This window comes from Callionymus lyra, chromosome 6 (genome assembly GCF_982586985.1).
Source record: "Callionymus lyra chromosome 6, fCalLyr1.hap1.1, whole genome shotgun sequence".
Lineage (NCBI taxonomy): Eukaryota > Metazoa > Chordata > Actinopteri > Syngnathiformes > Callionymidae > Callionymus > Callionymus lyra.
The window spans coordinates 26927039-26938756 of NC_141823.1; the positions used below are offsets into that span (position 1 = coordinate 26927039).

An 11718-nucleotide genomic window follows, 5' to 3' on the forward strand; every position below is an offset into this window, starting at 1 on the left:
CTTTTCATTATCCCTAGGTGGCGGTCTGCTAAAGAAAAGATCGTCGAGTTTCTAATTTACTTATATATTCACGGACAACATAACTTCATACGGTATAATTTAAATCAACATACCATAAGTAGAATTAGTCTTCTTATAATATATATCTAAGTATTTTTGATCTCAAGAAAAGGTTTAATCTCACCATTCAACTCAACGAGTGCATGTTTTAACGTCTTCAACCGCCAGGTGGCGAAAAACAACCACAAATGACGAAGACACCCTAACAAATAATTTAGTTCTCAATAAAAAAGGCCCTGCATCATGAATATTCTTTAAATCAATGCTGTACGCATTAAAACAGTAGCATTTAAAAAGATATACATATTCCTTCGTTTTTATCATTCTAATGATCGAGTGTCCACCTTGGAATTCCATTTCCGTTTCTGCCGCATCGTGAAGGCCTCGTGAAATATTCAGGAATGTCCAAAAGTGAGCCGATGATTCAGGTGGAGAATGTGGTTGTCAAGGAGATGAGAATACGCATAAATTATTGATGGATTCTTGTGTCGGGGAGAGGAGCATGATGGAGGGAAGTCTACTCGTTTGGTTTCCATAGCACCGCCCTCGGGAGGCGCAGCGTCCACATCCTCTCATAATACTTGTTTTTATTTTCATTTCTCTGCTATTTAAGGTCGAAATTAAAAAACGACGATGACGTTTAAGGATGAAAAATAAAGTCTGAAGTCGACAGAGTTGTGTGATCGCAAAACAATGCGAATTTATCTTTTTTTTTTTAAATAAATGTATTTGATACATAAAATAAAAAGTTGAGGAATAAAACTGAGTCTGGTGGTGTGGTTGGTTTCGGGGTGAGATCCGCATCTGTCCAGATGCAGAGGCAGGTCTGCGGATGCTGGCGCTGACCTCGGTGCTGAACACGTCAGATGAACCTGAACGCACCACAGGAGACACCGAGCCTCGCTCCCTCTTTGACTCGACAGCACTCGCCGCCAAACGCGCTCGTCTCTCCTCAAACTTCTGACTTTATAAATCCTTTTTTTTTAATAACCTTCTTCCTCCCGGAGAACGAGCGAGCCTGACTTTTTTTTTTTTCTTCTTTTCTTTCGGCAGTGATGGAAGTGGGTTCGGCTGCCGCTCGGCAGGCAGCAGACCCGACGATGCTGGACGGATGAACCCGCGACCATCTTTTAAACTATAGAATCATTTTTTTAATTCTTTTTGCTGTCGTGACGTTTAGGATCAACCCCGGGACATCCACCTGTCACCTGGACTCCACTCGCCTTTTCTCTCGTTTCCTGCAGCTGCCCCGTCGTTTATCCTGGCAGAGTAAGATGGCGAGTAGGCAGTAAATATATATATATATATATTATATATATTTTATAGACAGAGACACTCGACAGGCCTGAACATCTGAGCTGAACATGGAGTCTGTGAAGACGAGAGCGGTGGCGGGAGTGAAGGAAATGGCGGGGAAAACCCTCGGCCACATGCACAGGTGAGCGCACACTTCAGTGTTTATTATAACCTTTTTAAAAAATATCTAAGAGATCGAAAAAAAAAACCTATAATGTAATCGCGTGCGTGCGTGTTGACTTTGGGAGGGGCGTGGATGCCTCTGGATGAAAGCGCGTGCACGATCCGCGGCCTGTGCGTCCATTCACTTTTTTTTTTGCGTGGACTCACCTTGAAAACTCCTGCACACGCACATTCACGCACACACTTATTTATTATTAATAGCCAACACAAATGTGACGTCTACGTTTTTTTTTTTGCGTCATTGATGCACGAGATTTCTTTTTTTAATTTATTCGATAAATCGACCGTTTTCATTTGAAAAATAAATAATTTAAGAAACATGCGTTCTGTACTAGGATTGATCTGTGCGAGCGTGTCGTGGGTGAGGTTGTAATATTTGGCGAGGGGAGTTTTCTGCGTGGGTGGAAAAAAAGGGGGGAAGACTTTGAGGGATGCCCACGGACGAGAGTCTTGGGGTGAATGCTAATGAGAGAATAAAAGTGATGCTGCAATGCGGTACATGAACAAATTCATATTTCCCTTCAACACAGATTTATTTTTATACTTTCACAATAGTGTGTTTAATCCTAAGAGATGAAACAGGCCCAGATAACGGAACGAGTTTAAATTAAATAAATAAACAGTATAAATGCATTTTTCTTTCCTGCAGAAAATGTTCATTTCTCATAATAAAACCCTGAAGATGACGCTGTGGGTGTTTTCAGGGTGATGGAGAAGAAACAGAAGAGCGGGGAGGTGATCGAGCTGACGGAGGACGGGCGGCCCCGGGAGGCCCCTGAGAAGAAGCCCCCTCTCTGCGACTGCAACTGCTTCGGTCTGCCCCGCCGGTACATGATCGCCATCATGAGCGGGCTGGGCTTCTGCATCTCGTTCGGGATCCGGTGTAACTTGGGCGTGGCCATCGTGGGCATGGTCAACAACAGCACCATCCACGTGAACGGCAAGATTATCATCAAGGAGGTGCGGGAACCCCACCCCCCGAAACACGAACCTGCAGAATAAACGTCATGAATCCATACATTAGTTCAAAAATAAAAAACGAATTAAACACATAAAGGCCTCATTTATAGCGGGCCTGGTCTTTTAACATAAACACTTGAATTAAACAACAATAATGTGTTATTAACTCTTAAATATTATCCTCTTCACACCAGTTGTAAGAACCTTTTATTCTATTTAATAATCTGTTGTTTTTTTCTCAGAAAGCTAAATTCAATTGGGATCCGGAGACGGTGGGGATGATCCACGGTTCGTTTTTCTGGGGTTACATAGTGACACAAATCCCTGGTGGATATATATCCTCCAGACTGGCTGCGAACAGGTAGGAAGACCCCCACCACCCCCATCACCCCCTCACCACACAAACACACACGCGCACACACACACACACACACACAGCATGTTAATTTTATTCATCGATTTTTTTTTTTAACAAACATTCTTGTTATAGATTTTTATGTTACATGTATCTAAATGTGTAATAAACGGATATTAAATATACGACAAAAACTCTTCACTTATTATTATTATTCTTTTTTTTTATTTTGGTTTGTATAATCAAAAACGCTTGACATTAAAATCCCCAGACAAGCGCGGTGTAGTCTGGGTGGCTGGTGGCCCCCCGGGGGTCCGGGCAGCGGGCCCGGGCTCAGGGCTCTCTGCCACCTGTTAATGAGCTCCCAGGGGGAGGGCGGGAGTAATCCGGCGCTCCGCGGGGCCTCGGGGGCCAGACCGTGTCATAGAGCCAGAGCTTCACTTCACACACGGATGCGTCGATTCAGAAAAAAAGATAAATCATGCAGAGACACGACTTCCGGTATATGCCGGTAAATACACAAGAATAATTCCAGTAGCTGTGTTGAATTTGAGCTACATTTTAGCCAAAAGCGGTTTGTATTCGATTAAAATATCGGATCCAGGGTTTCCTCGATGCGATATATTTAAAAAAGCATGTGTGTTTTGTTTCATGATTTTGTGAGTAAAGTGACAAATATTAGCAGGATGCTAGGCTACATTAGCTATCTGCTAACTGTAAGGTCGCCATGTTTAATTTTCAATAGTCATAACCTTCGTTAAAAAGTTTTTTTTTTCTGACTTGTGCATTTTCAAATCCACTCATTTTACGATAAATGTGTCTCAATCTCTTTATTATTTCAATTATTTATAATATTGTCTCACCGTCAGTATTATTAAATTGAAGCTGTATAACCTAACAATTGTTAGTTGTTTTGTTAATACAGCTAGTACCGACAAATCATTAAAGACTGGTAGAGAAATATAATCTGTTTAAATCCAAAAACCAAAGCATGGATTTAAATTTAAGAACGTTATTTAATTTAAACTGGTTTCAGCCCATTCAGTTTATAATAATACGAATATATTATCAATCATTATTAAGTATTGATTCTTCAGTAAAAGAACTGCCTTAACCTTTGGTTGTATATGTGGTCTTTAATATGGGCTTTCACCGACTCTGAAGCCGATTAGGGTTTGATCTATCAATCCAGAAAACGGCCCAAATAAGATTGTGGGTTGTGTTTGTTCCTCAGCTGCGAGCTTTAATTAAATATTTATGGCATATTCCCTGTGCAATAACCAACCACTGCTAGTCTGCCTCAGCAGCAGTAATACCTTCAACCCCCCGAGGCCCTGCTGTGACTCAATGATGGAGTATTGGAGCCTAAAATATGTTTCCCCCCTTTGTCAGGGGCATTACAGCACTACTCCATCACTGCAGAGGCTCAGAACAGCTGATGCTTTAGTTTAACTGTACATATGTTTAATAAAATATGATTTCATTTGGCCACATGTTGTTTTAAGATTTCCCTTCTTGGTTCTCAGGGTCTTCGGTGCTGCCATTATACTGACCTCAATATTCAACATGTTCATCCCGTCAGCGGCTCGGGTCCACTACGGCTGTGTGATATTCGTCCGGATATTACAGGGTCTGGTGGAGGTAAGAGAAGCCCAGTCTTTGCTTTGACTACAACAGGACTATCATTTGTTGCTCATATCACTGGGTCCCCCTTCAATTTTACAACGGAAACAAAGCACAGAATGTTCAGCCAGAGGGAATTTGATCCCGCCTGCATTGATCCTGCTCGCAGAGGGTTGGTGGGATATTCCAGCTGGCGCACGACAACAAAGTGCCGGTGCAGACGGATGAGAGGGGAAATTGTGATGAGCCAGAGAACGTCTATGTGTTGTGATTGTAGGGAAACCTGATCCCAGAGTGTCTAGCGTGAGCAGGACCAGATCTTGACCAGATTGATGCAGCACTTCCTGAAGCAAAAATCCATAATTCATGTCCCTTCACCTCCCAGTTATCATGGGAATCATTGTTTGAGAGAGAAATGACCATAAACATAATCAAGTTACAATAATTTATCATATCATGATGTTATTTATATTATACAAATATCTGATTCATCAAGACATGTTACAATAATTTAAGTCAAGTGATATTTTTAAGTAATGCTTTTCAATACACATGTCAACATACACTAAATAATTAACAGACAAGAAAAAACAACTTATAATTTATGTTATATTGATTATTACTGTCTTATAGCTGTTTTGTTTTGAAGTGACATATACCTGCGACTTCTGAGTCGTTAAGACACTAGTTTCAATTAAGTTTATTCCCAAAATAAACATGTAAACGTGTTGATATTCTTTTCACAATAACGTGTCGATAAGTATTTTTTTGTCTTTCTAATAATATTACATTATTTATCATAGTTATTTTAATGTTTATATATCAATAAAGTGTGTGTAAAATGACATTATTTTTATACAATTAACATAATTGCAAATATTTATTGCTTATGTTAATTTTTGCATTTGACCTCAACTTCTACTCTGCAACTTCTACTGCAGCCAAACGAACAGTGAAATCCTATGAGATCACGGCGATTACTGAGGACAAGAGGATACAGTGGACTTCAGCAGCTTTTAAAGCTGGAAATATTTTGGTTTAAAAAAAAAAAAAGAAGTAGTAAAGACTTTGTCAAGAGCCGTGCATTCAGTAAAACCTGTGTGTTAAGTTCTCTACAAATATATACTTGTTACTACAGTATCACCATATATCACGGTCTATTGTTGCCCATGTATCGTGTCGCCAGATTCTTGCCAAATCACAACAATACTACATAATGCTGCAGTTTTTCACAAGCAAGCACACTATACATAATTATATTGTACCATGTAACGCCACATTTCTCCCAATATGAATGTACTTGGATAAATATTGAAATTTGAATAATTAAGGGTCACAAAGACAAATCCACTCAGCCCTCTCTGTGTTGTATTTAAATCACTAGTAATGAACATTGAATTAATGTGGTTCTGCTTCGCTTCATGAAATACTCATCAGGTTGTCTCACTCGCTCTGAATACTAAATTTGTTGTCAGATGTTAGGTTCTTCCGGACAAAATAACATTTCACCGCTGCATTTGAAATGCTGTCCTCTATCAGCATTAAAACATTCTTTGTTGTGTTCAGGGTGTCACTTATCCGGCGTGTCATGGCATCTGGAGCAAGTGGGCTCCTCCTCTGGAGAGGAGTCGTCTGGCCACCCTCTCCTTCTGCGGTAAATATATTCACCAGACTTTGAGACGTGATGATTCTCACAGCTCCTCCTGAAGTGTGTCCCTGTCGTCTTCAAGGCTCTTACGCAGGTGCTGTTATTGCGATGCCTATGGCTGGAATCCTGGTGCAGTATTCAGGCTGGTCCTCTGTCTTCTACGTCTATGGTAGGATTGACACATACTTTAGTTTATGGACACACTATAGAGTCTTAACTCGTTGATATGGTTTGTGTGCAGGTTGCGTTGGAATCATTTGGTACATGTTTTGGATCTTCGTTTCTTATGAGAGCCCAGCAGAACATCCCTCCATCACGGACGAAGAACGCTGCTACATCGAGGAGAGCATCGGAGAGAGCGCCAGTCTCATGGGTCCAGCAGATGTACTTAAACGCATAGACATCCAACAAAGTCTTTGACATCGTAATCATCCGCTGTCAAACTCCAACAGAAATTCAAGACGCCCTGGAGGAAGTTCTTCACTTCGATGCCGGTCTATGCAATCATTGTCGCCAACTTCTGCAGGAGCTGGACCTTCTACCTGCTGCTCATCAGTCAGCCCGCATACTTTGAAGAAGTCTTTGGCTTTGAGATCAGCAAGGTGTGTTGTCCTCTCTGAGCAACACTTGTGCACTAGATCAGACCAAACTACTCCATGCCAGGGAAACGCCAGAAATAACATTATTTGTCACGCATTCTCGGGCAATCGTAGCTATTTTTTTGTACCGCTATGAACCCATATTTGATGTATGCTGCCTCTTTTTTTTTTATTTTAGATTTGTTGGTCCATTTATTCAGTAACCTGTTCTTTATACCTTCTGGATACTGTAGCTACAAGCTATTTGCTAATGATGCACATTGAGATGTATAGAATATTACATATAGTCACAGCTGTTCTGGTTAGGTATGATCGTAAAATATCTAATATCATACTATATTTCAATTTCATTCTTCCCTTCCCTCCAATTTTCTGATGCCCCCCTTGTGCTGGGAGTGGCCCCCACTTTCTAAACCACTATACTAGATCATTAGTCTAAAACAGACCTGGGGGCCATATAAAACTCATTGCCTTTCCTAATGCGGCCCTCGTGCTGGGAGATTAACACTATATATCTTTTTAAGAAATTAATTAGTATACAAAATCACCTTTAAAGTATTTATTTTTATTCATGTTGCCCTAAAAATAGATAGAAAATATTACCTACATTTTTGATCTATGCTTTGTAAATCAATTAATTAACAAAAGCTTCATACGATATTTATCATATAGTCTTTATTAGTAACATTATCCTAAGAAATGTTCTTTTCATCTCAAGGTTATCTCTCTTTGTCCCTTTTTCTTTATGTTGACGGCCCCTCAAAATATTTAAAGAATACAATGGGGTCCCTTTACAAAATCAAAATCCCCAAGTACTGGTCTAATACAAAGAGAAGCACTGGTTTTAATAGGAAAGATGTTGGTAAAAAATGATCAATTTGACATTGTCTTCGTAGGTTGGCCTTCTGTCGGCTCTGCCTCATCTGGTGATGACCATCATCGTCCCCATCGGTGGCCAGCTGGCCGACTACCTGCGCAGCCACAACATCCTGTCAACGACCACGGTCAGGAAAATCATGAACTGTGGAGGTGAGAAGTCTGAAATGTCATTCTTCACACCTCGCTCTGCTCTCACCCGGGGTGTGAGCTGCACGTCGTCCCTGCTTTCTGTCCGCCCGATGAGCAGATGGTGCGATTCCGTTGATCATCCATCGGTTCAATATTTTCTACTCGCTGATTCCGCATCGATCTTGGTTGTCCGTCACTTATATAATTGGGTGCAGCCACTTTTTTTGTTTAATTCAATTCGCACCGTTGCCAACTGCCAGTGGGCTTTGTGTGTATCTGTGTGTGTATCTGTGTGTGTGTGTGTGTGTGTGTGTGTGTGTGTAGTTCTGACCTGCTGTCTCTCTCTCTGCAGGGTTTGGCATGGAGGCCACGCTGCTGCTGGTGGTAGGATACTCTCACAGCAAAGGGGTGGCCATCTCCTTCCTGGTGCTGGCTGTGGGCTTCAGTGGATTTGCTATATCTGGTAAATATGAGTCTAACTTGTGACTGATAAAAACATAGAGAACAAAACCAATCCCTGTCAAATAATTCTGAATCTGTGAAAGGTTTTATGCCGATTAGAGTTAAGGTAACTCTAAAAGAATTAGCTAGTTCACACACTTAATTATTTTTAACTCTTACCACTAAATTAAGAATGTAACACAACACAAAATGACATTTTCAATGAGGATCAATCTAAGTCATAGATGGGCAATTCAATTTACCAAAGAGCCACATTGTATACTGTGACTATTGTTGGGGGCTATCAGGTTGAAAAATAGATATTTTACACATTTTATAACATTATTTGATAGTAAACCCTCAAACAAATAACAATATTCACATATAAATATGTTTTTTTTAACACTCAAAGCAATGGAAAGAAAGTAAAGTAAAGACAAAGAACAAATAACTTAACCTAGTTGTGTTTACAGTTGAACTAAAAAGGAATAATACACTTAAAAACAGCTACCTGAAACAGAAGATCCATTTGATAGTTTTCTTAGCATATAATAGCAGCACTATTAGTATTAGTATAAGCGGCAGTACTAATTATAGTAGAAATTAAGTAGACTATTGGTGTTGGTAAAAGTAGTGCAATATCAATAGTAATAACACTTATATAAATACAAGTTGTAATAAACACTGATGAAATCGATTGTTTTATTAGAAATTGTAGACATTTTAGTAGTTTCTTTTTTATTAACTCTGTTTATGCGGTATATATAAATTGTACTCACTGTGTTTATACCAGTTATCGATTAACGGAAGTTATTTAAATACCATAGACCCTGTATCCTCATAGGAGGACAGTTTTGCCTTTAAGCACCATGAAAACATTTAGAGACACGTCCATCAATATATTATTTTATGTTGTTAAATGATGATTATTAAACTACATTGTGTAAAATACAGTTTGGTAATTATACCTTAAAAAACACCAGACAAATGTTATATTGTACTCGAAGCGTTTAGTTATTGGTAATAATTGTGTTTTATCGGTATTTTCATCAAAAGCTGTATTTAGCACCTTGTTAATGACAGATCTATATAGATCAAATATCAAACCATAAATGCTATATAAGTGTGTAGGACCATATATTTTGATGGCTGTCATTCAAGTGCAGGGTAGAGAGCAACACTATAAGATCTCTTATCTTTTCACGGCTGAGCTTCATAACAAAGGATGTTGAGCTCCGTGACTGTGTGCAAGATGGGATTCTTCCCTGATGTTGTCGAGCTTTCTCTCTCTCTCTCTCTCTCTCTCTCTCTCTCTCTCTCTCTCTCTCTCTCTCTCTCTCTCTCTCTCTCTCTCTCTCTCTCTCTCTCTCTCTTCTGGAGTGTTTAATAATTCAGTGCGAGCTGTCTCGGGGGATTTGCCAGGCAGGCAGCATGCAAGGACACTTACTCATTCAGTCAGAGAGGGGGAGAGGGGTGAGGTTGTGAGGGGAGTCGCTGTTTATTTCTCCAACGAGATGGTCTCTGATTGAGCAAAACTGCAGCTTTTATCACATGGACTAGACTCAGCATCAGTTCACAAAGAATAAAAAAAAGTATCGCACCATGATCTGATCTTCAATCTCCTCCATTAGGTTTCAACGTCAATCATCTGGACATCGCTCCTCGCTACGCCAGCATCCTCATGGGAATCTCCAACGGAGTGGGAACTCTGTCTGGGATGGTGTGTCCTCTAATAGTCGGTGCTATGACCAAAAACAAGGTATATCAGCGATGTCCCTCCTATAGCTGGAGATATTGTCCTCATCATGCAACTGAAGATGCTTCTAACATGTCCTTCAGTCTCGTGAGGAGTGGCAGTACGTGTTCCTCATCGCCTCCCTGGTCCACTACGGCGGCGTGATCTTCTACGGCCTCTTCGCCTCGGGTGAGAAGCAGCCGTGGGCCGACCCGGAGCTCACCAGCGAGGAGAAGTGCGGCTTCATCGACGAGGACGAGCTGGCCGAGGAGACCGGCGACATCACGCAGGGCTACGGCGCCGCCGCCGCCAAGTCCTACGGCGCCACCACACAGGTCAACGGCGGCTGGGCGTCCGGCTGGGAGAAGACGGAGCAGTACGTGCAGGAGGAGTCCCAGGGGTACGGCCAGGATGACGGGTACTCTTAGACCGGGCGGCAGAATTAAAATACTCCAAGAATGTCCATCAATGTAGTTATTAAAAAAAAAAAAAAAGACCAGCAGGACAGCTGTCAATCATTGTATTGTCGCCGCATATGAAGATCCCTTTAGAAAGGTTTATAAGTGCTTGAACCACCTGTCACACTAACACTAAGATGATCATTCTCTTGGAAATGAATCATATTTGACCCAAACTGTCATTTAAATTGAACTCAATTGTAGTTCTTGAAAATATTCAACCTTTTGGTATAAATGTAAAGTGTTTTCAAGGGCGACAAGTGAGTCTTTTTTTAAGGCACATTTAACTTTCAATACATGACCGTTTTAAAGTTACCCAGGGTTCTTTAAGTTCATCTTCCTCCTCTCGGCGTCTTTGATTGAAAGATCATGGGCCTTATAAAACTAGAACTGGATCCAACTCAGAAATCCACCAAACTAGTCCAGAGTCGACCATGAGGGGGAGGTTTCTAACGCCCTGAAGATTGACCGTCAATAAACCTCTGTAAAGGGATCATTGCTGGAACACACTTGACCATTAAATGTTCAAATAATACATTCAATGAGTAGAGATGTAAAAATAATAATTGGCAGTCTGTATATGTATTATTCTCTATATGGCTGGTAGATATAATATAATCTCGGTTCCATCCGGCAAGTTTTCGAGTCAATCAGAACGAACTGATCCGACAGTTCTCGTTTCCACGACGACGGTATTCCACAGACGCAGGTGATTTAGATCGTTCGTCGTCGCTCGTGGCAAGTTTTCGAATCTTCTTTCTTTTGTCGCCTCGGAGTGTAGATTGAAACCGTAAGTGAGACGTAAACGTGGCGGAGCAGGAAGTCAAGCACACGGTTCTTCTCAGCGTTTGATTGACATGTAGGACTGCTCACGGCTGAACGTATCTCTGTGTTGTGAAACCCTGTCTTTATTGATGATATAACAGAATATTTACATGTCGAATATTTATGAGACTCGCAGGTGTGAGGAAGAATAATGGGCGTGTGCAATGAAGAGCAAAAGCACATATCTGACTACAACATGACTTTTATAAGAACATTATTTAAAGATTGATATTAAAATACGTAATAATAGTTCTACTTTCAATCAGGTTTACGAGTAAATTAAAAGATATTTATCCTAGTTTAGATTTTCTCGACATAAACTGGTCTCAAAGCAATTGTTTGTCCTGCGTTGTATTCGCTCCTTGAGTCAGAAGAGGTTGGAACATAGCGCATCCTAGTGGTGAACAAATGAACCAACATCTGAAAGACTTTGCAAATGGAACGCATCATGTAAACACAATTTGAAGGGGCCAACTTTGTTTTTTATGTGTCACATGCGTGTGAATGTCACGTGTCATCACCTCACT

At 40.6% G+C, this 11718-nt stretch overlaps 1 protein-coding gene across 1 annotated transcript in view; it reads left to right on the plus strand.

Moving 5' to 3' along the window:
- Positions 1 to 890: 890 nt before the first annotated feature.
- Positions 891 to 11718, plus strand: part of slc17a6b (solute carrier family 17 member 6b) — an 11700-nt gene continuing 872 nt past the window's right edge. Inside the window, exons 1-12 of the mRNA XM_087794526.1 lie at positions 891 to 1498; positions 2244 to 2499; positions 2742 to 2860; positions 4381 to 4495; positions 6044 to 6131; positions 6208 to 6294; positions 6367 to 6509; positions 6578 to 6727; positions 7621 to 7753; positions 8085 to 8195; positions 9805 to 9932; positions 10013 to 11718. The exon at positions 10013 to 11718 is cut by the window's right edge and continues 872 nt beyond it. Of these exons, the coding sequence (XP_087650652.1) occupies positions 1425 to 1498; positions 2244 to 2499; positions 2742 to 2860; positions 4381 to 4495; positions 6044 to 6131; positions 6208 to 6294; positions 6367 to 6509; positions 6578 to 6727; positions 7621 to 7753; positions 8085 to 8195; positions 9805 to 9932; positions 10013 to 10336 (1728 nt within the window). The 5' untranslated portion in view covers positions 891 to 1424 and the 3' untranslated portion in view covers positions 10337 to 11718. The remainder of the gene's footprint in view (positions 1499 to 2243; positions 2500 to 2741; positions 2861 to 4380; positions 4496 to 6043; positions 6132 to 6207; positions 6295 to 6366; positions 6510 to 6577; positions 6728 to 7620; positions 7754 to 8084; positions 8196 to 9804; positions 9933 to 10012) is intronic.